A 26,281-nucleotide genomic window follows, 5' to 3' on the forward strand; every position below is an offset into this window, starting at 1 on the left:
GGTTTATTTTAATGGCTGTTCATGAAGCAGAATGAAGTGGCAGAATTGTGGACTGCACCACCTACAGAGGTGGGAGGGTGAGCAATCTTTGATAATGTTTCCCCACGTTAGAAAGCAACAAACAAAAACATCTTGCTGGACTCATTTTCTACATGCATGGCTTGTGTCTGTGAGCATTAAAAAAAAAAAAAAGCCATCCTCCCCCCCCCCAGCTTGCAGTAGTCCAGTCCAGAATTTTACCACCTTGCCAGGTGACTTCATTTTGGCTACTTCGACACTAAACTTAAACCCTATTATTTTCATAGTCGCGTTCCCCCCCCCCCCAATAATCCTAGGAACTATAGTTCATCAAAAGTGCTGAGGGTTGCTAGAAGGCCTCATTCCCTTCACAGAGCTGCAGTTTCTCTCTTCACAGGGGATGCTGGTGAGGGGACTAGGGGTCTCCAAACAACTTTTAGCACTCTTCACAAACTGCAGTTCCCAGGATTCCTTGAAAGAAGCCATGACTCGGAAAGTGGCACAAGAGTGCTGCGCATGTATGGTGCAGACATGAACTGTGTGTTTGTGTGGACATAGGCATGTCTGGAGGCTGCCATGCTCATTTCCCACAATCCCCCTGATGTGGTGCAGCTCCAAGGCATCAAGGGAAATTAAAATGGCAGCTGCCAAGTCCCCACTAGTGGCCCCCATTTACATTGAAGTTTCCCACAATGCCCCAGAGCAACTTATATGAGGGACATTGTGGGAAATAAAAATGGCAGCTCTGACTCAGCTGCAGCAGGACCCAGGGCATAGTATCACAGAACTGTAGAGTTGGAGGAGATCCAGAGGCTCATCTAGTCCAACCTTCTGCAATGCAGGAATCTCAGCCAAAGCATCCATGACAGATGGCCATCTAGCCTCTACTTAAAAACCTCTAAAGAAGGAGAGTCCATCACCTCCCGAGGGAGACTGTTCCACAGTCAAACAGCATGTGTGTGCTCTGGACCAAGATGTCATGGGCCACATGCCCAGGAGCCCCAACCAGCATGGCCAATGGTCAGAGACAATGGGAGCCATAGCTCTCAACATCTAGAGGGCACCAGGTTGTCCTCCCCTGTTCTAGACGTTGCCTGCAGATAGCGCATGCCGATGAACAGCCCCTGCCCTGGACTGAATTTCTGCAGAGGGCACTTCAAGGTCTAACTGGGGATGGAATCATAGAATCATAGAATCATAGAGTTGGAAGAGACCACAAGGGCCATCGAGTCCAACCCCCTGCCAATCAGGAAACACCATCAGAGCACTCCTGACATATGGTTGTCAAGCCTCTGCTTAAAGACCTCCAAAGAAGGAGACTCCACCACACTCCTTGGCAGCAAATTACACTGTCGAACAGCTCTTACTGTCAGGAAGTTCTTCCTAATGTTTAGGTAGAATCTTCTTTCTTGTAGTTTGGATCCATTGCTCCGTGTCCGCTTCTCTGGAGCAGCAGAAAACAACCTTTCTCCCTCCTCTATGTGACATCCTTTTATATATTTGAACATGGCTATCATATCACCCCTTAACCTCCTCTTCTCCAGGCTAAACATGCCCAGCTCCCTTAGCCGTTCCTCATAAGGCATCGTTTCCAGGCCTTTGACCATTTTGGTTGCCCTCCTCTGGACACGTTCCAGTTTGTCAGTGTCCTTCCTGAACTGTGGAGAGTTCCCTTTCTGCCATCTCACTTGGGATTCTGCTTCTGTCTTATGAACAACAGCCGGTGTGCTCTGTAGACCCAGCCAATGCTCAGATTTTGAATGCATGTCCACAGAAGCCAACTTTCCCAGCTGTGTTCTATATCAGTGCTCAGTGTAGGAGCAGAGCAGAAATGCTGAGTGGCGGGGGCTGGGGGGGAAGGACCTCCCGGTAGGCTTAACAAGAGCCTCTTCATAATGTTCCATAGCCTGGCTGAGATTCAGGACCTCACAGAGGGTTTTGGGAAGGTGGTGCAGGCAGAGCTGGAAATGGATCTTCTTTTTCTCCAAGCAAACCAACAAAACATTTATCACAGATGGAGAGAGAGAGAGGGGATCCAGCTAACTAGCACAAACAAACCTTGGTGAGACAGGTGGATTTCCTAAGGAGGTACCCAGCAGTCCCGATTCCCTGGTGACCTGCTGGAATGCGGAGTTAACCAGGGCTATTGACTGTGTGGCTCCGAAGCGCCCTCTCCAATTACATGGAGCCCAGACAGCCCCGTGGTTTCCCTTGGAGCTGAGGGCAATGAAACAATTGCTGAGACAGCTAGAGTGCCAGTGGTGGAAAACTCATTCTGAATCGGACCGGACACTGGTTAGAGCTCAATGTCGAGCCTACCAAGTGGCGATAGCGACGACAAAAAGGATGTTCTTCACTGCCTCTATTGCATCTGCAGAAAACAGCAGCAGGAGACTCTTTCAGGTGGTTCGCAATCTATCAGAACCACTTTCGTCACTGGGGCCTGGTAGGGACCCCAAGATCTCCTGCAATGATTTTGCAAAGTATTTTTTCAGATAAAGTCGCTCCGATTCGGAAGGAGGTAGACTCCACCATGGGAGCAGGGCCAGGGCGGGAGAGTGCTGGACTCCTGTCTAGTCGTGCTATATGGGATCAATTCCAATCTGTTACCTCCGAGGATGTGACAGGCTGCTTGGATGAATGAAACCAGCCACCTGTCTCCTTGATCCATGTCCATCCTGGCTGATAAAAGCGAGCCGGCAAGGGCTGGGCGATGGGCTCTGCAGGGTGGTGAATGCTTCCCTCTGCGAGGGAGCTTTCCCAGACCTGCTGAAAGAAGTGGTCATTAAACCGCTTCTTAAAAAAACATCTTTAGACCTGGCCAATTTGGCCAACTATCACCCAGTCTCAAATCTTCTATTCTTGGGCAAGGTGATTGAGTGGGTGGTTGCTGAACAACTCCAAGCACGCCTGGAAGATGCGGACCATTTGGATCCTTTCTGTTATGTACTGAGTTGAATAGGATCCAAACTGCAGCAGTCTGATTGGTTCTAGAACAATAGGATCCAAAAGGCAGCAGTCTGATTGGTTCTAGAACAATAGGATTCAGAATGCAGCAGTCTGATTGGTCCTAGAACAATGCAGCAGTATGATTGGTTTGCAGGAACCACCCAATCATGCTCCAGATAGAAGTGAATCCACAACCTGATTGGCTTACAGTAGAATTCCGGAATTAGCCAATCATGTGCAGCCCATTGTGTAAATAATGTATATAAAGCAGATACCTTGAGGGGAGTTTCATTCATTCCTCCTCACCACTATGAGCTGAATAAAGAGCATGAAATCACTTTGTGACTCTGAGTATATTTCACTGGCGACGAAGGTGGGACCCCGCTGAGCTGACTGCCACACACAGCACCGCAGTACTGCCACCTGCCGCACCGCTGCCTCGCACCGTGTATCCAGGCTTTAGCTCCGGGACACAAGGAACTCAGAATGGCAACCAACAGCAGCTTCTCGCAGTTCAACCCAGCATCCGGAGACTGGGAAGCGTATGCCTCCCGTTTCACATTCCTCCTAGAAGCCAAAGGGGTCACCGATGAAGAAGACGCCAAGAAGAGGGCAATATTCTTCAGCGTCTGCGGAGAGGAAATGTTTGAAAACGCCCAGGCTCTCCTTGCGCCTGAAGACGTTGCTACTGTTCCATACAAAACAATAATGGAACAGCTGAAGGGGCACTTTTCGCCACAGCCCTCAGTGGTGGCTCGTCGAAATGCCTTCTATGCAAAGCGGCAAGCCCCTGGGGAAACCATAACTGGGTTTGTGACCTCTCTCCGCCAAGCTGCCCGGTTCTGCAACTTCTCAGAGCTAGAGAACATGCTTCGTGACCGCCTCGTCGGTGGCCTGAAGGATGAGAAGCTGCAACGACGCCTCTACGCTAAGAAGGACCTAACGTTCCAGGTCGCTCTGGAGGAGGCCCTGGCAACGGAAGCTGCCGAGAGGTCGACGCAAGAGGCACGGCCGAGCCAGCTGTCCCAACCGAGGGTCCACCACGAAGACCTCACCGACGACTCAGGATCCAACAGGGAGGAGGTGCACCGAGTACAGCAGCGCACTCAAGCAGCCCACATACCACAGCTGCCTCGACGAGAAGGAGGGAACTGCGCAAGCTGTGGAGAAAGTCACGAGAGGAGGACCTGCCGTTTCCGCAACGCAGAGTGCAGGCAGTGCAGAAAATTGGGACACATCGCCCGGGTGTGTCGAGCTCGGCCCACCCGACGCCAGGCATCAGATGACCAATCCAAGAGCCCCAGGTCCCGGGGCCCAACGCACCAAGGCAACTCGACGGAGCTCACGGATTTCCAGGTATACCAGTTGCCCCACCCCAACGTAGAGAAAATTTATGTAGAGGTACAGATAGAGGGGGCCCCATGCCGCATGGAGCTTGACACGGGTTCAACTCTATCCATAATCTCGGCAAGGACCTTAAGGAAACTGTGTCCTACTGGGGGTCCCAAACTCAGGCCGGCCCCATTCACCCTCCGTAACTTCCAGAAACGTAAGGTCCCCACAATGGGGTGGGGACCTTCAGGGTGCAATATCGAGGGTGGACGCGGCAACTGGACTTGCTTGTGATCAAGGGCCCCTACATTAGCTTACTGGGATTGGCATGGTTTGGACCACTGGGGCTAGCCGTCACCGGGGTGAACCACACTACCTTACAAGTGGACGTGGACGCCATATGCAAGGAATTTCCAGGGGTTTTTGATGGGAAATTGGGACAGTATATGGGGCCCCCCCATTGCTCTACAGCTTGACCCCGCAGTTCGACCGGTCAGGCTCAAGGCCCGCCAGGTCCCGTTCGCCCTGAAACCCCGTATAGACGAGGAATTGGACCGACTCGTGGAGCAAGGAGTGCTGGAGCCGGTGCCTAATGTCCCCTGGGAAACCCCAATCGTCACACCCGTCAAGCCTAATGGTTCAGTCCGCATCTGCGCAGACTACAAATGCTGTGATTATAAAATGGTTTCTGAATCCAGTGGCCCTCTTAGCATCATTTTTATTGGACTGGTATCCCCCCCCCCAAAAAACCAACCCTGCTGTGCCTATTCTGAAAAATGGAAAGATTGACTGATATCTCTTAATTCCTTTTAGGCTGCAATCCTATAAGCCAGTGGGTCTTATACTTTCTTCTCTGGGGCCTGGGCCACACTTTCAGAATAAAAATTTGCTCACGCCACATCATTTTTTTTTCTTGATAAGAAATACATTGGAAAACGAAAATAAACAACTCATAGCTGTTCTTTATTTATGACACAGAGCACAATTACTTTATAATACAATCATGGGACATGCAGGAAGTATAATGCAATGAAGATACATAAGAGCATGCATCATTCCCAAAATATAATTATAAATGAGTCTCTTACATATAGAATCATAGAGCTGGAAGGGACCCTGAGGATCATCTAGTCCAACCCCCTGCAATGCAGGCATATGTAGCTGACCCATATGGGGATCAAACCTGCAACCTTGGCGTTCTCAGCGCCACACTCTAGTCTCGTGGTCTAGGAGGTGGCCCCGCAGTCTGGCTCTTGGCAACTACCAGCTAACTAGGTTTCCTTGCTTTATTGGGGAGGCCACGCTGTGACCCTGGTAAAAGGCAAAAGCAGCGCTTGCTCTCTTGCAGACCTGCAGAGTAAGACTGCGGGTCAGCTGGGCTTGAAGGATGCATCCCTAAAGACATCGAGGACTCCAAGAGGGGCCACGCACAAAGGGGTCCGGAGTGGGGTGTCTTATCCAGAAAACCCGATGTTCTCTTGAACACCGCGGAACGTAGGCTGCAATCCTAACCCCACTTACCTTGGAGCAAGCCCCCTTGAATTCAACAGGACTTACTTCTGAGTAGACGGGGCTAGGCTTGCGCTGTTAATTAACTTTGGGGTAAACCTACACAATCCCGGGCTGCACAAATACACCCCCCACCTCGACAGTACTTACTTGGAAGTAAGCCATGTGGAAAACCAGCGGGGCTTTACTTCCGCGAGAGAGCGCTTACTGAAGCCGCGTTGCGCACCTTTTGCGCCCATTACGGGGTCTGGAGGAAAATCCCGTTGGGCTGAGGCGCTGCCCATCCTTGCCAAGAAGCGCGCGCAACTTCCAGCTGCGATTCTGTGCGAAACCCCACCAAGCGAAACGAAACCCCTTTCGAAACCGTGCCCAGGATGGCGCTAGCCGGCTGCCGGCGCGAGCGAGCGAGCCAGATGCGCCCCCGCGGGGGATGCGCGCCAGGAAAGGCGCCCGAGATCCGCGCCCGCGCCTACCTCCGGGCGCCAAGCGAGCCCCTCCGCGGCTCACCTTCCCCGCCGCGCGGAGAGGAGAGGCGACCCGCGCAGCCTGGAAATCAGCCCCGGCCCGCGACGCCATTGGCCAAGGCAGCCCCTGAGCGACAGCTAGGGGAGGGAGGGAGGGGGCAGAGGAAAGGGGAGGGGCGCAGGCCGGCACTGATTGGCTGCGGGGGGAAAGGGGCTAAGCAACTCTCGGCAAGAAAGTGCTCTTCGGTGGTTCCCTCGGGTCCCGCTGCTGACGGAGATCGGGAAGGGGATCCGCGCAGCAGAGAAGCGTCCCGACCCCGTGGAGCAAGCGGGGGAAGAGCTGCGCAGCAGCCGCAGCCGGGGCAGGAGCTGATGGGGGTCTCGCCCGGGGGAGGGAGTCGCGACCACCTTCGGGCTCCGCCCGTCCTTATTTGCCAACCTCCAGAGCTCGGGGCAAAGAGCAGGCGGCTGATGCCCAGCCGTTCGCAAGGCGCGGGCTTCCTTGCCAGAATGGGCGCAGGCTGGTGCTCCAGAGGCCCCTCGCGGAAGGGGCCCCGGGTGCTGATCCTGGTGGCCTTTGGGCTTCTTCTCCTGCCCGGCCTGGCCAAGGGCAACGAGTATGACTACGTCAGCTTCCAGTCCGACATCAGTGCCTACCAGAGCGGCCGCTTCTACACCAAGCCCCCTCAGTGCGTGGCCATCCCGGCTGACCTCCGCCTGTGCCACAGCGTGGGCTACGACAAGATGGTCTTGCCCAACCTCCTGGACCACGAGACCATGGCGGAGGTGAAGCAGCAAGCCAGCAGCTGGGTGCCTCTGCTCAACAAGAACTGCCACATGGGCACCCAGGTCTTCCTCTGCTCCCTCTTTGCCCCGGTCTGCCTGGACAGGCCCATTTACCCCTGCCGCTGGCTCTGCGAGGCCGTCCGCGACTCCTGTGAGCCCGTCATGCAGTTCTTTGGCTTCTACTGGCCCGAGATGCTCAAGTGTGACCAGTTCCCGCAGGATGACGTGTGCATTGCTATGACCGCCCCAAATGCCACGGAGGCGTCCAAACCTCAAGGTAAGGGTCTGCCATGAGTAGCACCCTTCTCTTTTGGTGATAAGCAGGCAGGCAAAGTTGGGAGAGGTGCCTATGACCACCTTAGGGTCAAGCCAGTCTGTGATGGCCCTGCTGTGAAGCCAGGTGAGATGGTTGCTTCAGGTGGCAGATTAGGGATGGCACGGTGGGGACACAGGCACTTCAGGCCTGCTTGGGGCATGTTCTCTTGGGAAGGTCTTGTGGATGTTCAGGGAGAGGGTCCTTAGCTTCCACACAGAAGGTCCCAGCCTAATCCCCCTCCTTTTTCTGTTAAGGATCTCTGGTAGTTGGGCTGAGAAAGAACCCTTTATGGTGGAAAGCTTCTTCCAGTTGGAGCAGATCTGGGGCTGGCAATGGGCTGCCCTGAAGATGTTGTTGGACACCAGTTCCCATCATCCTTGATCCTGTAGAGCATCATGTTGGCCCCCCCCCCCCAGAACAGACGATCCTGGGATAGAGGAACCTGTAGAAGGCAGGCTCCTGTGTGACGTTAAGGAGGACATAAGAGGGAAGGGCTCCAGCTCCATGGCAGAGGCACCTGCCTTGTAGGCAAAGGATCCCAGGTTCAATCCCTGGCATCTAGGTTGGGGTGGGAAAGATCCTGGAGAGCAGCTACCAATCATGGGAGAAAATTAAAATACATGGATCAGTGGTTTAACATGGTATAATGTGGCTTGCTAAGAGCTGTGGGGGATCAAATCCAAGATTCATCTAGACCAGACTTTGCCAACTTGATAGGCTGCTGACTGGGACTGATGTTGGGTTGGCGAAGGCTGAGGTATCTCAACATCCTGTTTCCCACAGTGGCCAGCCAGATGCTTCTGGGAAACCCACCAATAATTGTTGCTGGTGAGAACCCTCTCCTCCCCATTGAGCTTGCCCAATCCCCCTTCATAAAGTAAAGCCAGCAGGCCTTAGCAGGTTGGGTGGGCAGGTCTATCAAGAGCTGGTACACAGAGGAGGGCATCCTGGTCCAAATCTCGTCTCTGCCATGAGGAATGTAGGGGTGTGACCCTTAAGACACACTGAAGGCAGATCCACACCATACATTTAAAGCATAGAACTTCTCCTAGAGAACCCTGGGAACTGTAGTTTAAGGCTGCTGGGGACTGTAGCTCTGTGAGGGGGCAAACTACAGTTCTGAGGATTCTTTGTGGGAAGACCTGTGCTTTAAATGTATGGTAAGTACTCAGACTTAAGCAAGCTGCTGTCTTTAATCCCTACATGTTAGGGATACTAATAATAATAATAATAAGAAGAAGAAGAAGCCACCATGCAGGGTTGTTGTGAAGTTTGCCAGGGTAGTGTGTTTGAAGCACCTGGAGCACTTTGGAACTGCCAAGGAGTGCCTCGTTCTCTTGTGCAAGCCCCTTGGAAAAGGCCTTGATTGCTTCTGCTCAGGCCTCTTCCAATGCAGAGAGACTGCAGAACTTGCAAAACCATTTGGTTTTTCCTCCTCAAGCTACCTTGATCTGGCCCTGGAGCCAGTGTGGTTGAGCCGTTTGGGGCTTTGCTGTGCGTTCTGTTTTCCCAGTCAAAAGGAACTCGCATTGAAATAAAAACAGCTGCATCAAAACCCAGCACAGTCATGTGATGGCACAGAATAGGGACAAAACATTAACTTGAGTAAGAAAATGCAAGAACAACATCTGTAAGAGGTGTGCCTCTCCAAAAAACCTATCACAAAGGAAGGTTTTAACAGACTTCACAGGTCTGTTCTGAAACCCACCTACAGGAAGCCTAGAGAAGCTCCCTTGGGAGATTATTCCACTGAGATGGCCCACCTTACCTCAGGTTGTGGTTGGGGAACCTCAGGCCCAGCAGTTGAGCTTGACCCTTTTGTCCTCGCTGTCTGGCCCCTGGACTCTGCCCAGGCCACACCTCCCCTTCCCAGAGTAGCCTTCTCGCTGCTCCAATTCACACCTCTTTGAGTGTTTTTGGCGTCCATGGTTCTGGCTTCACTTCACAGGGGATAGAGAGGGAGGTGGGAGTGTGTGTAGAAATGAGACTTCTGTGCAAAAGTGTCAGTCCTTGCTCAGCCCACTTTTGCCTCTGGCCTCAGCCAGCACTGGCACGGGGTCCCTAGAAAGTTGCTCAGAAGGGAATGTGTCCCTTCAGCTGAAAAAGATTCCTTGCACCTGGATCAGATTACGGGGAACGGACACAAGGCCTTTCCCAGAGCAATGGAGGGAGCAGGCTGGCTCATGAGGACATGGTCAGAGGAGATCAATGTTAGAGTGTGTGCTGAATGCAGAAGGCCTACGGTTCAGGTTCCAGTAGGCCTGGGAAGTTTGCCTCAGAACCAGTTGCTGGCGATCGCGGGGGATGGGGTGGGGGGTGGGATTTGCATAGGAAATGTTTCCTTCCAATTCATTCCCCACCACTACTCCCATCCCTGGTCAAACGCTGGTTTGACAGAGTTTCTTAAGCGCTTCAATAATACAATAGGACAAAAGAAATAAGTGTGGAGACCGCATGCAATGATGACATTCACCAGCATTTTAGTGCAAATTTCTTGTAATATACAAATTTTATATGCATTTTGGCTCAATGCACACATTTCTGCAAAGCAATTTCCTCAATTCAATTTTTGTATGTTATTTTCACTAGTAAATGCACTCTGCTCTATGCGTGCGAATTTCAAAAGGTGTTTCATGTATTACTTCAGAAAGTACAAATTTGGTATATTTGCCTTTAAATGTGAGCTGAATTGAATTTATCCTCTGTCCCCACAGCTGGCCATTAGCCTTGCTGACTGGGGCTGGTGAGAGTCCAACAACATCTGGAAGTCTTCATGACTCTCATCCCTGCTGCAGATCGTGGGCATGCATATGTCATAACAGGCATGATATTTGAGGGATATATATGTATGCCTCAAAGAAGCTGCCTGAGTAATCAGGGACATCTTTTGGGTTGATTCACATAGCAATCCATGTGTGTGAGAGAGGCAATCTGTGCTAGCCAGCCATGTGCACCTTTCTCTTCCCACTGGACCTCTGGACAGTCAAACTGTTATGACGGTTCTGATGTTCTCCTGGGATTGGCACAGCAGACGCTGCTCTGCCCCACCAACCTCTCTCTGCTCTCAGCCAACCTCCACCTGCCTGCCTTTGCACTTACATCCAATCCAGGGGTCACCCTGCCTGTCTTGGCTCCCGTCCCAAACTCAACAATGGAAGCTCTTCCGTGAGGCAAAGAAAGCTTCTCCAGTGGCGTAGCGTGGGTTGTCAGCACCCGGGGCAAGGCAAGTAATTTGCGCCCCCTAACCCGTGGATTTGCGCCCCCTAACCCTAACCCCCAGATGTTGCGCCTGGTGTGGCTGGCCCCCCCTGCACCCCCCACGCTACGCCACTGAGCTTCTCCAACATCCGGTTTCCTACCTGGCCAACCCAATGCCTCTGGGAAGCCTGCCATCGGGACAGGAGGGCAATGACCGTCTCCAGGTGATGCTTCTTTGCCACTGGTATTCTGAGGCACCCTTTCTGGAGGTAAGGTGGCCATTATCACAAGGGGCCTTTTGTAGCCTGGCTATCATGAACAGCAAAATCCATGGCTTAGCAACTCTATGCTGTGTGAAGAATTGCTTCCTCTCTTGTCCATCCTAAATCTCCCCAACATTCGGCTACACTGGGTGACCAAACACACTGTATTCTAGTCTCGTGAAAAAGGCCTACCCATTTTCTCCACCACAGTCATAATTTACACATGCTCCCTACTCGTCTTTTTCTCTGAACTAAAAAATCCCCAAATGTTGTAAGCTTTCCTTGCAGGGTAATGACAGGGAATTTGTGGCCCTCCAGATGTTGGACTCCAAATCCCACCACTCGCAGCCAGCATGGACAACAGTCAGGGATGATGGGAATCATAGTCCAACAACAACTGGAGAGCTGAAAGTTTCTTGTCCTTGTTTTAGGAGTTGCGCCAACCCTCCTAATCATTTTGGTGCTAGTGGAATCTTTATCTATTTATATCTTGCTCTACTTGCCAAAGGATCCTAGGGTAGCTGATACATTCTTCATTGCTGTTGATTTAGGGAAAAGAAAGCATCCCATGAACTTTTTCAATCTTGCACAGTTTCCTGGGAGGGAGTCCCATTTCACTCAATGGATCTTACCTCTGAGTAAATGTGGAGAAGGCTGGGCTACTTTCTCAGATAATAATAATAATAATAATAATAATAATAATAATAATAATAATAATTTTTATTTGTATCTCGCCGGCCAAGGCCAGGCTCAGAGCAGCTAACATCATAAGAACAACACAATATGCATAAAAATAGACATCAATTCATTAAAATATATCTTAAAATCTTAAAATTAATTCAGACAAGTTAAAATCTGGGCAGGTGGCAATTATCAGGGTGGAATTGTTTCCATTGATCATACAAGGACCTGTGAGCGGGTTGGGGACCTCCTTTGGGCTTGTTTTATACAAAGGAAAGTAAGTCAAACTGCATCCTGCCCAAAGGCCTGGTGGAACAGCTCCGTCTTGTAGACCCTGCGGAAAGATGTCAAATCCCGCAGGGCCCTGGTCTGTTGTGGGAGAGCACTCCACCAGGCCGGGGCCACGGCCGAAAAGTCCCTGGCTCAAGTCAAGGCCAGTCTAATTTCCCTGGGGCCCGGGATCTTCAAGGTGTTGTTATTAGCAGACCGTAAGGTCCTTCATGGGGCATACCAGAAGAGGCGGTCCCATAGGTACGAGAGTCCTAGGCCACACAGGGCTTTAAAGGTTAAAACCAGCACCTTAAACCTGACCCTGTACTCCACCAGGAGCCAGCGCAGCTGGTAAAGCACTGGATGAATGTGGCCCCGTGGCAAGGAGCCCGTAAGGAGCCTCGCTGCGGCATTCTACATCCGCTGGAGTTTCTGGGTCAGTTTCAAGGGCAGCCCTTCGTACAGTGAGTTACAATAATCAAGTCTGGAGGTGACTGTCACATGGATCACAGTGGCGAGGTCAGGGCGAGAGAGGTCAGGGAGCAACTGCTTAGCTTGGCGGAGATGAAAAAATGCCACCTTTGTTATAGCTGTAACCTGTGTCTCCATAGAAAGCGAGGCGTTGAAGATTACACCCAAACTCTAGACAGAAGGCGCTGGCACTAATTGTGCCCCTGCAAGGGATGGGAGTTCGCCCCCCCAACCCTATATCGTCCCGACCCAGCCAAAGGACCCCTGTCTTTGAAGGATTTAACTTCAACCAGCTCCCACATAGCTATCCAGCCACAGCTTCCAGACATTTGATCAGTGTGTCTCGGGCCGAGTCAGGATGGCCGTCCATCAACAGATAAAGCTGGGTGTCATCAGCATACTGATGGCAGCCCAACCCAAAACTCCGGACAAGCTGGGCGAGGGGGCGCATAAAGATGTTGAAAAGCATAAGGGAGAGAATTGCGCCCCGCGGTACTCCACACACCAAGGAGTAGCGTGACGCTAGCCCCCCCCCCACAGCACCACCCTCTGTCCCCAACCAGAAAGGAACGAGCGCAGCCATTATAGGACTGTGCCCTGAATCCCCACGTCGGTGAGGCGGTGGTCTAAAAGTTCGTGATCGACCATGTTAAAGGCTGCTGGCAGATCTAAGAGAATTAACAGCCCCGACCCACCTCGATCCAGCTGCCTACGGAAATCATCTGTTAGGGCGACCAGAGCCATCTCGGTCCCATGACCAGAATGGAAGCTGGACTGAAGCTATAGTGCGTGGCCTCACTTCGTTGGCTTTTGAAACGGGTGTTTCTCATTTTTCTGATATTAAGTTTTGTTCTCCACATTTTTACAATGATTAGCAATTCTTTTTGTAAAAAGCTGTCTTGAAATTTTATCAACATCTTAGTGCAAATTTCTCCCAATATAGACACTTCTGAAAGGAATTTCCTCTAATATACAGTGGTACCTCGGGTTAAGTACTTAATTCGTTCCGGAGGTCCGTTCTTAACCTGAAACTGTTCTTAACCTGAAGCACCACTTTAGCTAATGGGACCTCCTGCTGCTGCCGTGCCGCCGGAGCACGATTTCTGTTCTCATCCTGAAGCAAAGTTCTTAACCTGAAACACTTTCTGGGTTAGCAGAGTCTGTAACCTGAAGCGTATGTAACCTGAAGCGTATGTAACCCGAGGTACCACTGTAATGTGCTTTTGTATGTTATTTTCATCAACATATACATTTAGATGGACACTGTACCCTATTATATGCTTTTTTTTGGTAAATGTTACATAGCGATAGAACTGCAATTTTAAAGGAGGGCTTGTACTTCAGTTTGCATATTATTATGCCCTTCAACATGTCCAGGCCAAAAACTGGGACATGCATCTCCCAGGCAAGTCACATGACCAACATGAGAGTGCGGCCCCCAAAATACACTTTTTTCCGGGGGTGTGCTCTACCATGAGAGCATGGTGCTCAAAAACATGCATTTTGTGGTGCTGTACGACAAAAGCACTTTTGGGGGGCAAGGTTGTGGTGTCCAAAATGGCTGCCATACTCTCACGTGAGAAAATGGGGTATTCCGGTTTTCCCAAGACAGTTGAAGGGTATGCATTATTTTGGAAAGAGTGAATTCAGTAAGTTTGCCTTTAAATGTGAACTGAACTGAATTTATTCTCTGTCCCTGGTTGGCCTGTGAGTGTCCTGGCTCTCACTTCTCAGACAAAGTACATGGACTCCTGGCTAGAGAATCCCCAAAAGCTTTATTCCAAAAGTTAGGACACCACTTAAACACAGACCAAGATACAGAACCTGAAGCAGGACTTTAAGATATACATGACTGGGCACAAGCTAGGATGTGTCCACACCTGACTGCCCCCTTTGGTCCCATTTTGAAGAGCAAGGCCAAGGTGGGTTTGGAGCGCAAGGGTTCTTTGGGAGGTCCATCCTACATGGTCTGTTGTACCTCTTGGATCTCGCAGAATAGCTGGGATTTTGTGTTTCCTGGCAGCGGAAATTTATCAGCCTTGGATCGGCTTATGCTTGCAGAGTGCCCCGCCCTTCCCCAGTCCAGACATCACCTGCCTTTTGTTGCTCCTCTCCTTCTCCTCAGCTGTCAGCTGAGCCTGGGTGCCCCTCTTCCATTCTGGCCTGAGGTGGGTGCAAACTGTGTGGAGTGGTATGACCTATACAGAGAGGGGGTGGTCTGGGAAAAGTTGTGAGGGGTGTGTACGGAGGCCTAGAGGGCTGTATTAAGTCCCCGGAGCTGAGATTCCCCACCGCTGTTCTAACACATTTAAAAGTATTGTAATACAGTGGTACCTCTAGATACGAACGGGATCCGTTCCGGAGCCCTGTTCGCATCTAGAGGTAAATGTATCTAGTGACGGCACGTCTGTGCACGCGCACGCCGCTTTTCGCCGCTTCTGCGCATGTGAGTGACGTCATTTTGAGCGTCTGCGCATGCGAAAGCAGTGAAACCCGGAAGTAACGCCCTCCGTTACTTCCGGGTTGCTGCGGAGCACAACTCGAACGCGCTCAACTTGAAGCAAATTTAACCCGAGGTATGACTGTATATCAAACCCACAAAGGTGACTTGTGTTTGTGTAAGTTTCTTGGTGTTCCTCCAGAAGATCCTATATAGACATTCAAAATCATTTCCAGTTTTTCCTCTATTAACGCCTGAGAAGTGGGATTTGTCCCTGCCTCTGAAATGCTGACTTGCCTGAATTCCTTTTGCTTTAGGCACGGCGATGGCAAAGCCTGCAGACCTGCTGGATGCACTGGGTGGGAGCTGCCGATTAGTAGAGCGTTGCACATTCCTCTCCCTCGCCCTGGAGTAAGGTTTTGCTTTGAGCAGCACTGTGCTGCGCAAAGGGTCAGAGGAGGGATGCTGCGGCTGCAAAGAGATGGGAAGAAAACCTTATGAAACACAGGCTTAGCTGGGCAAGTCCAAGAACATCTCTACACTGCAGCTTTGGATTGGCTTCATATTATGCATTCACTTGTTATTACATTTATGTTTCTCCAAAGAGGTCAGGGTGCTCTTCATGTTTTTTTCTGCCCACCCCATTTTATCCTCACAACAACTCTGTGAGGCAGACTAGGCTGACAGATACTGGCTGGCCCAAGATCACACAGTGAGCTTTGTGTGATTTTTGAACCTAATTTATTTCCCTTCCCCTCATTCTCCTCGCTGAAAAAAGCAGGGCCAAAAAATTCTGCCATCAGCTTGTCTTCTGGTGGCAAATCCCTTGTGTGCTGTGTGAAAAGTGATTTCTCCAGTCTGTCCTGAATCTCCATTCAGGTTCAATGGATGACCCCAAGTTTTGGTACGGCGAGCAATATCCACTTCCGGCACACCTTGTATTAATAGTTACAACTGTTGCCCCCCACCCCAGTCTCCGCTGGGGGCCAGATTCCAGGGATTCCTTACCAAGGGTTTGTGTTTCCTTTTGGAAATAAGGCACAGTGGAGACTGAGGTGCCTTTATGAGATATGGTTCATTGACACATCTATACCACCTGAGCCTGCGATGGTGGAGTTCAGAGTATTAACCCCTCGCCAAGGGTCTTGTATCTCCCACAGCCGTAGCCTTGAATTCAAACAGACAGCAGAGATGGCTTTGCCTCTCTCTCCACTTGCTGCTTTACCTCTAGGTCACATCACTTTCAACTCTAACACTCTAAACTCAGGCTTGGTCCTCCCAACCATCTCTGAGTTGACAATTACCATTTTTCTGTTTCTCATTTCCCCCCTAGCCTTCCATTCTCTACATTTCCACGTTTGGTAATTTATTTTTATTTTTTAAGTCCTCCTGAAAATTCATCAGCATTTTATAGTGCTAATTTGTTATAATATGCTCATTTTTGTATGCCTTATAGTCACATTTCCTCGAATATGATGCCTTTTTGTATGTTATTTCTACCAATTATGCCTTTCTTTCCCACCGTCTTCTGTACCCATTCCTTGGTTGGAGAAATGCATTGCAAATTTCAGATAAATTTGAATGGCTGCATTTTGCTTTTGTAAAGTGTCGGTCACATAGATTAGTTTTCAAATGTGAATTAAAACAAATTCCTCCCCCATCCCTGTCTGTAACTGTTCTTTTGTGAAGAGACTGTGAATCCTCTGTTGGGGACCATCAGCTCAGTCTTCACTTGGCTGAGGTCCATGGTAGAGAAACAAAATGGAATCTGATTTCATTTGTTGCATAGACACCTGCAGACCTACACACACAGAGGGATTCGGGTATGGCTGCGTTCTGGGAACTTCTGTCATCCTAGCTGGAGTTTTCTTTGGATACATATTGCTCTGGAAATCTTGTAGCTCTCCTCCACATTTTTCATGGCTGACTTCAGGGCCTGCGTAGACATCTTAGGAGAAATGAGCGAAGAGGCAAGTGAAATGTGAAGGGGGGGGGAGAGAAGAGAAAGCAATTCCATTGTAAAGATAATGACAGGGAATAACAAGACAGGTTCAGCTTTGGAGGCTCTGATTGCTGATACTGACAGCATGTTTAGATGGGAAAGGGCTCTCTGGTTTTAGGTCTGAAGCCCATTAAGCAAAGGTCTCGGTCAGGGCTTTTGTTTCTCATAGGAACATAAGATGTGCCTGCAGAATCAGGCCAATGACCCTTTAGTGTAGCATCCTGTTCTCACAGGGGCCAACCAGATGCCCATGGGAAACCTGCAAGCAGGACTTGAGTGCAAGAGCACAAGCCTCTCCTGTGGTTTCCAGCAACTGGCATTCAGAAGCATCACAGCCTCCAACCAGAGAGGCAGAATATAGCCATCATGCTTTCTCCAGGTTTGCCAACGAGCCTGAAAAAAATTCTGGCTGTGCTGAAGGAGCACACCCAGCATTGACCCCTCCAGGGGTCAGGTAGTCTAAATCTCCTAGCACCTGGGACCTTCTGCATTCAAAGCTGATGCTCCACCACAGAACCCTCTAGCATCCCAGGGGCAGCATTGCGGCCCTTATAGTGGTAGTCTCCCCAAGTAATTATTTTGCCCTTCATACTAATCCTCTGCTGTCCCCTTTCTTGACAGGCACTGCAGTATGTCCTCCTTGCGACAATGAGATGAAGTCAGACGCCATCCTGGAGCACCTGTGTGCGAGTGAATTTGGTAAGGAGATCCTCCTTTTTCTGAGCTTAACTGCCCTAGGCCAGGGATGGAAGACACTTGTTTTCTCAGGAACCAGAACAACCCAACCCTCCTCTTCCAGCTCAAAAATGACGGCGACATTGGCTTACAGGAAGGGGCTTCTCACCTATGGAATGGGTGGGCTGGGCTGGTAGGAAGTAATCCATAGTTTGGTGTGGAAGATTTTGCAGTCTTTGATGGCTCCCTCCCTGCCCGCTACATTTGGAACTACCAGCACTTGGAAACAGTGGGGTGGAGGGCAGACAGTTACCTGACTTCCCAGCAGGTGAGTCAATGCTGCAGGGGAGAAGTGGCAAGGTCAGTGAGGTGTCAAGACAGTAGCTGACCTAATCTGCCCCCCCCCCGGTGGTGTGTTTCCACTGCTCTCATCTTCTTATGATGCAGAGGCCATAGACAGTGCCTTGAGTTGCATGCTGGAATAAAAGCAGTCTGTAAGCGCTATATCTGTATGGCAGGCTGTGGCAGGGAGTATCCAGCCAGGATGCCCCTGGAGCCAAGACCGGCTCTGGTATTTGGCCAGCACAAGTTCAGTTCAAACGAGTGATGTTTATGCCTTTTTGGCAAAGGTTAATTTTCCAGGAAGGAAATGAAAGGCCTATTGAAGAAGGTGGGCATTCCTTTGGGATTAGTGCTTGGGTGTGCCACGTTTTGTCAAAGCAGGGAGTGGAACTCTCTTTTTAACAAATTCTTGACTCTCCAGGGCAGCTGCTTTGCCAAATCTTTCCAAGTCCAGAGTGGTTATTGGGAACATTTTTATACCAGGAAAATAATATCAACAGCCACTCCTGAGTCCTGGCTTGGCCAGGGCATTCCTGGTTCAGCCTGGATGGCAAAACAGATGTGGAGGCGAACATCCAACTTTTTGTTCAAAATGGCAGCCCAGCTTCCAACATCTGAGTGCAGGCTAGGATAGAAGCACACATTTGCAAATATTCAAAATTCAAGTCATTGGGAGTTACAGTCCAAAACATCTGAGGTGCAACAGGTCGGGAGGGATGTTATAAATATTGTCCCCTCACTGATAGTTTGCTGCAGTATGAATAATAAAGTCTTGGTGCAGAAACAAGGAGATTCAATGTGGCCGGTGCTTTTGTGAACTCAAGTCCTCTTCATCAGATGCATGAAAAGTTATCCCCAGTTGTGAAGTATATCTCTCTCCAAGCCCCTCAGGGCAGCACTTTCAGTGGATTCCTTTATCCTAGGGATTGCCAAGATGGTTCCCTCTAGTTGCTGGCACTGGTGGCTGGTGCCCATTGGGACTGATAGAGCAGAAGACAAGCAGAAATTGGGATGTCGCCTGAGGAGAGGAGGTATGGCCTGGGGAGAGTCCCAAGGAGAGAGGACTGGAGGGCCACATGGCTCCCAGGCCTGAGGTCATTCCCCCCACCCCGTGCACAAGGTGGTAGTTTTCTAATTGGGATCATTGAGACATAAGCAAATATATACATGGGAAAGTGAGAACCAGAGAGACTAAAAGAAATACATAGTCAGGTTCATCAGTAGAGAAAATATATATTCCAGATTCCTCACTTCCACTAAAAAATGTTTGTCAAGGTTGACTCCTTTGTAAACATTCTGATCCTTAGCCAAATTCCTCATCCTGACCATGCAGGTTCTTATTTCCACAGACTGAAGGCACGTGAGGCAAGAGCCTTGTTGAAACTAAGCAGGTCCAGGTCTGGTCCGTTCCTGGATGGGAGATTGCTGGGGCTCCCTTGGGTCTATTGCACTGATCTCCATGGAAGGAAGAATGGTGGGGTATACACGAAAGTAAAATGGTTAACATTTCAGAGGTTCTTGCCTTTCCAAGTTTGTCGTATGAGATGTTGGCTTTTAAGTGGTACATGCTAGACTAAGAACCCATTGATGCAACCGTAGTCTCACATAATGGTGCCCAGAAGAAGTAGATCATCCCATCCCATCCTATCCCATCCTATTTATTATACTAATACCCCACCTTTCCTTCAAGGAGCCCCCTTCTCCTCACAGCAACCAGGCCATGAGAGTGAATGTCTGGCTCAAGGGCACCCAGTGAGCTTTAGGGCTGAGTGGAGATTGGAGTGCTTGACATGTGAACCACGGCACCACACAGGCTGGACCTTGGAAACCTTGTTCTTCCCAACTTTCCAGTTGGCTGGAAGCAATGCTTGTTCACCTCCAGTGACAAGGCCAATATCCACTTACAAGCCTGTCTGTCATTGTGGAAGAGCTTTAGCTCTCTTGGAAAAAGGTTAGAGCTTTGTAAATCTCTTAACTCAGAGCCTGGGTCACCAACATGGCTCCAGTGGGTGCACCCCAGGGTGCCATTTCTCTGCCCTTCCACCACTGAAATCAGGCTTGAAAGAAGCACTGTCTTATAGCTGTTGTTGGAGAGGTGAGTTTAGCTGGGACGTCTGTGTGGTGCCAACAAGTTTTCTCGGTTTGCAAATGTGCCCATGGGCGGCCCCAAAATGCTGGCGATCCTTGGCCTGGAGTCTGGCTTCTAGTTGTAGAATAAGGATGCTGCAAATATCTATCTGTGTGTTTTCCTGTCCCCGATTTGAAAGCGTTGGAGGTCTTTGGCACAGGATGTGCTTTTTGGGAGAAAAGCAACAATTCTTGTGATGAGTTCCCTCGGCCAGTGGGAACTGAGAGGAACCCCCCCACACACACTTCTGAGTAACTAAGTACAGGCAGCAACTGTTTTAGGTGTGTCTGTTGACACACGGGTCCTTTTGGACCGGAAAGAGGCTGAGCAGGGGCAGAATGAGGTACGGGGTGGGCTGTGCTTTTATACATTCCATTGATGCGTGCAAGGTCTGGAAATGGAGCCCCTGCACAAAATGGCTGCTGTCTGTATGTGAAGAGAGGAGCAAGAAAGGACCAGGACACTTGGGGCTATTGTAGGCCCCCAGTACTTGCATTCTAAAGAGACCATGACGCCCAGGAACCACTATCTTTGAATGCTCTCCTCTCCATGTGTGTTTGCTGTACTTGGGGCTTAAGAAGTCTTTACGATCATTGGAACATGGCTGAGCTGTCACTGGTGGGCAGAGCTCCTGCTCCAGAAATACACGTCTTTAAACAGGGCAATAAGATTCCTGCAGAAGGTTGCTGCAGCCGCAGTTTAAAACCTTGCTCAAGCAATGAGATGAGCAATGACAAGGAGAAGAATCTTCTCAGTGGTGGCTCTGTGATTGATTTCTGAGGATTTCCCAAGGCTCACAATGCACTTACTTAAAGAAGGGCTAAAATAAATCCCTGAATATTGCTGTGACTGGTTCCCTGGCTTTGCTGAACTAGTTTTGTTGAGTTCTTCAAGTGTTGTTGGGTTTTGTTTCTTTTTTAAAGGTGCATTTATTGTACAGCAGTTGCTAGGGAGCCCAAGTGGGGAGAGTGTTGCTGCTGGGTTCATATTCTGCCACCAGGAGAAGAGATGCTGGATCAGAGGCATCCAGCAGCCAGGTTCTTCACACAGTATAAAGCAGAAGTATAAGAGGTAGGGATGGTCAGCCCCTTAAATGGCTTTAAAAAGAGACGATAAACATTCATGATGGATTCATCAATGGCTACTAGTGTCAGGATGCTGTCAGCGGCTCCCGGCTGGTTGCCCAGGAAAGTATAAAGACAAGGAAAAGTTTCTTAAATCCTTTTTTATTTCAGTCTTTACAGAGAGAGGCTATAGAACCCAGCCTCTTGGATAGTGGCGTTGTCCCAAGTGAATCTCTCCCACTTCCTCATTCGTCATCTTCATCACCTCCTCTACAGGTGTTGCCATGTCTTTGAACTCTTTGCTCTCCTACTTTGAAGGCTTGCCGGGTTTTGGGAGATGGAGGGTCTGGAATACTTTCCAATGACAATGTGTCAGCAGGGTGATGCTCTGGCTCTCCCATGATTTCCCAACTTTCCCCCTCATCTGCCTCTGAGCTGCGACCTCCTGCAGACCCCTGTATATTGTCTTGCTCTTCCTCCTCCCTGGAAGGGTCAGGTGGGGAGGCAGTCTCCACCATTCCTCCTCCTTTGCCCAGCCCCTGACACCTAGTCATGCTGTTTGTGCATGACTTCCTACTAGAGGCAGCATGAATGAGAGAGTGCTGCTGCTCTCCTGTCCCGGTCGGCCACTGTGCTAAACAGGAAGATGCTGGACAAGTGGGGCCTTTGACCTGATCCAGAACAGCCCTTCCAATGTTCTATGGATTTTCTTGAACCCATAGCTCTGGGTAACCAACCTCAGACCTTGAGATTTCATGGCTCAAGTCTTTGAATCCTTGCCAACATCTTGTCATCCTCCCCTTTAAGAGTGCGCTGAGGAGGCTAAATGTGCAAAGCAAGCTCCCTTTGCTCCAAGCCAGGGTGGTGGGGACAGCCCTGCCAGCATCCACCAGTGAAGAGCGCCCTCTTCTGCCAGTTGAATGCAAGTGTTTTGGACTAGGACTCCCACCAACCCCAGCTGGTGGGGGTTGTAGTCCAAAACATCTAGAGGGCACCTGGTTGGGGAAAACTTTTCTAGAGACTAGACATAAGTCTGACTGGGAGTGGGGGCGGGCGGGCAGGGGAAGCGCATTTGCAAGGAGGAATTGGTGCTCTCCTCCCAAAGCTACAGTGTCCAGAGCTTGCCATGAAGAGGGATGGACTGTTAAACCACTCTGGGAACTGTAGCACAGTGTGTATATGGGGGGGGGGGATGAGGGCCTCCTAACAACTCTCAGCATCCTGAACAAACTGCAGCTCCCAGAAGTTTTTGAGGGGGGAAGCCGTGGCTGGTTAAGGTGTGATTATAGCACTTTTGTTGTGTGGCACACATGTGTCCAAAGCCAGGAGCCAGAACCAAAGGGGTGAGTGGGGCTGAGAGAACAAACCAAGACAAAGCCTTGGGAGGCCAGCACCTTGGGAAGACGCAAGGATACAGGTGCACCTCAGGAGTCAGCTGGGGAAGGAAGCCCTCTCAGTCTCCTTCCCACTCTGGATCGGCAGAGAGAGGGCTTTTCCACACCTCCATTTGCCCCCAGGGAAACCCAATCTTCAATGTTGGGCTGGAACAAACAGCAACCGGGTTTTCCACAGACTGCTGTTTGGTCTGGTTTAGCACTAAAGAGCGGGTTTTCTGGGGGAAAGCGGCAGGGCAAATGCGGAACCACACTGCAAAGGTGGGGCCAAGTCCAGAGCCAGTCCAGCGCCTGAAGGCCCTTCCCTGAGAGTCTGCCCCCTGCAGTTCAGTAGCTTGCCACCTGGGGCAGCACTTCACAGATCCCAAGAAAGGGCTTTCATATCACTTATTTCCAAATCCTTTTTTAAAAAAATTGCTGGAGATGGCACAGATTTTATTTATTTAAATTTATCTCCCATACTTCTGCCCAAAGGAACCCAGGGTGGCAAACACTGGTGTGATAAAAAGTAATGCAAATAAAAATAAAATAAATGCATATTCAAAAAGATATGAAACAGGCACATGCTCTGCTTTTTAAGAACAATAAGGAGAGCCCTGCTGGATTGCTCCTGGAACCTTCTTCATGCAAAAAGAAAAAAAAGAAAAAGGTGCTTTATCATGGAATTGTGAAGTGGGAAGGGACCCTAAGGGTCACTTAGTCCAACCCCCTGCAATGCAGAGGGCCATAGCTCAGTATTAGAGCACCTGCTCTCCATGCAGAAGGTCCCAGTTTCCACCCACAGCATCTCTAGGTCAGGCTGGGAGAGACTCCTGGCTGAAAACTCCAGAGAGTTGCTGCCAGTCAGTGTAGACAATGCTGAGCTAGCTGGAGCCACCTTCAGTCTCTGTCTAAGGCAGCTTCCAATGTTCCCACATTTATGATTTTTCTCGCTTTAAAACCCCCAAACAAAAAAACTGGGGGGAGAGTCAATTTGAGTGGCCTCATGGCTCGAGGGGTGTAACCCCCCCACCTGGTTTCAGCCCTGATCCAAGTCACTCCTTCCTGAAGCTGCTATTACACCTGAGGAAGCCTTAGGGAGGAAATGGTGCCTGTGTGTTTTCCCCTCTGGGGCTAATAGAAGAGAAATTTTCCGTGGGAGAATCAATGTGGGGGATCCAGGTTAGTCCCCCCCTCCCCCAGTGCTGCTGCGTGAACCAGATAACCCCCCCACACACATACACACTCTGGCTGTTTCTCGAGAAATGTCCCATATCATGTCTTGTTTGGCCCAAAGGCAATGTTTTAGAACAGCTGCTTTGAATGCCATGGTCGGGAGAGCAGCTCCTCTAGAGTAGTCCTGCTGCAGTGGGATGACTTTAGGGTGAGCAGCCAGGGGTGTTTGCAACCAAATTATGAGTCCCTTTGCTTGGCAGAGTCTGCTGCTGCTGCTTTTCCTGTCTTCCGTTCCTAATTGCACTTGGCTCAGGCCTCTTCCAGACAGGGCTGTTAGGAATTATTTGGCAATTATGCGTATTGTTTTTCTTTTGATAGCTTCTATTGATTTTTGGAAGGGGGAATCAAAAGACCCCTGCCAAGTCAGGCCTCAGTCAACGGACTTTCCTCCCTTAGCTGTTGGCCAGGAGTCATATCTTGCCTCAGGCACACCAACCTGACTACAACTCTGGAAATGCGTTTTTAATTGTGGCTAGTTTGTAATCCTGGGATTATGTCACCAGATCCACCCTTGTAAAGTATAGGCAGCTCATCTGCAGGTGGTGTAGATAGAGGCAGGGGAGAATTTTGATTTAGGTAGCATTTAAAGGTGAACCTACCTAACACACACATTATGGAACCATGCAAGAACCAAAACACAGCCGTCCTTCGTAGTTCACACTTTTCAAAATCCCGCAATGCAGTTCTCCAGCCAGGTAATGTGAGCTAAAAGACACATGCCTGCTTAAAAATTCATATATTTGTAAGGATGATATACAAAATGCATTCTTTTAGGGGAAATTGCATAGATACATGTGCATCTTAGAAGAAAATCACACTGGAATGCTGGTGAATTTTTATGAGGACTTTAAAAAAATAATGATCCCAAGCTGTGGCAATGTGGAGCATTGAGCTAAAGATTGGAAAAATGAGAAAATGAGGGAAACAGAAATTGACAGATTTACACAACGTTACTAGAAACATTAATAATAATAACAATAATTTGAATACATTACCTGCTCTTCATTACCAGCAGGCCCTGGGGCAGGTTACAACAACGTAAAATTCACAATTAAGAGCAGTTAAAACATATTACATTCACAATATGGTGGGCTCTGAAAGCGCACAGCTTCAGTGTTGCAGGCCAGGGTTAAGAGAGGTTTCTTCTGCGCAGAGCTGCCTAGCAGATGCAGCTGTGTGAGGAGGGGAGTCCACCCCTTGGGGGCTGCCACAGAGAAGGCCCAGTCCCATGACACCCTTGCTTCTGCTCAGAGTGCAGACATAGGTGCAGGCTCACTTCATCCCCACTGCCTCTCAAATGCCAAAAAAAGATTATTTGGAAGTGTGGCACCACCTTATAGCAAATGGCAAATAGTGGGCCTCTGAGTGTGAGACAGAGAAAGGAAAATAGAATAGACAAGGAGAAGGTATTAAACATATACCAATGAAACCCTCAGCACCTGTCAACTTGCAGATTGCCAAGAAAGGGACATGAAGAATACTATCTCCCAGGACAGGCTCCACATTTGGAAAGCGCTTGGAGAAGCCTGGCTAGCTCTTTGGAAGGAAAGCGTTCCCCAGTGGGTGTCTTATCAGGCAAAACCATATGCCTGGCACTTAACACAAACCCTAATCTAGTCAGACTCAAAATTCTCATGAATTTCCACCAAGGTAAACACTGTTAACTGGCAGGTAACAGTTTCTGGGGAGAATGCCAGGTCTATACAATGAAAGCTTGCATTGTTATGATATGTGAATTGAGGGGGGGTGTTCAGTTTGTCTTACACACACACACACACACACACACACACACACACACACACACACACACTTTGGAATATGACCTCAGCAGGGGGAGGAGATGGGCTTGGCATCCTCTGAACCCTTCCATTTGAGCTCTGCCTTCCACCAAGGTTTGCACTGGGTGGTGCCCTGGGTGTTTGTTGATTGTCCAGAGGCATCTTCCAGACTAAATGTTGCAGTGCCTTTGCCTTGTCTCGAGTGGAGAAGGGCAAGCAGGACATTTCCAGGACAACTAAGTCCTTAGTATGGATGTTGCAGGCCCTGGAAACTACATGCCCCAGGGTTCCTGGTGCCTATAATACTCTGGGCACCAGGGAGGAGGTGCAGTGACTCAGGCTGCTGATCTAATAAAGACTCAAGGGGAAATGGCAGCCAAGCAGTGCAAGCAGAAGATGTTTGTTTTTTTTAAAAAATATATTTATTAAGATTTTCAAATTTAATACAATAAGAAAAAAACCAAAAAGTCAATAAGAAAAAAAAGAAAAACAAAAAGCAAAAAAATTTAAAAACACATAAAGTTCACAAAATCTAATTTTTCAATAACATATTTCCCTGACTTCCTCATACCCCCCTTTCTTGTATTCCAATTCAAATTGTTAATTCAGCAAATCCTCATCCATAATTTTTAACCTAATTCTATGCTTAATTTAACATATTATTATTTTACTTTTTCTCTTTCATTCATTTCCTCAATTTATTTTTGCTAACCTTATTTTCCTTTAATTTAGTCCGTTTTAAAACAAACCATTTTTACCTTATCCAAACTTCAACATCAACACTTGTACCTCAATACACATTCTTAAAACATTCTTTCTAAAGTCGACCCAGATTCCCTTCCATGAATTTCCCAAATTTCATACACATTACCAAAACAAAATGAAAGCAAAAACACATTATAATTATGTACCCTTTGGATTCCCAAGCCCCACACCCCCCTTTCCCGGTTTCAGTCCCCCACAAATATCCACCAGTCTTAATCTAG

General features: G+C 49.3%; 1 protein-coding gene across 1 annotated transcript in view; it reads left to right on the forward strand.

The window, feature by feature from the left end:
* Positions 1–6,485: 6,485 nt before the first annotated feature.
* SFRP1 (secreted frizzled related protein 1) overlaps positions 6,486–26,281 on the forward strand; it is a 42,487-nt gene continuing 22,691 nt past the window's right edge. Inside the window, exons 1-2 of the mRNA XM_053401619.1 lie at positions 6,486–7,335; positions 17,321–17,398. Of these exons, the coding sequence (XP_053257594.1) occupies positions 6,645–7,335; positions 17,321–17,398 (769 nt within the window). The 5' untranslated portion in view covers positions 6,486–6,644. The remainder of the gene's footprint in view (positions 7,336–17,320; positions 17,399–26,281) is intronic.

Source organism: Podarcis raffonei, chromosome 8, assembly GCF_027172205.1.
Source record: "Podarcis raffonei isolate rPodRaf1 chromosome 8, rPodRaf1.pri, whole genome shotgun sequence".
NCBI classification, from domain to species: Eukaryota; Metazoa; Chordata; class Lepidosauria; order Squamata; family Lacertidae; genus Podarcis; species Podarcis raffonei.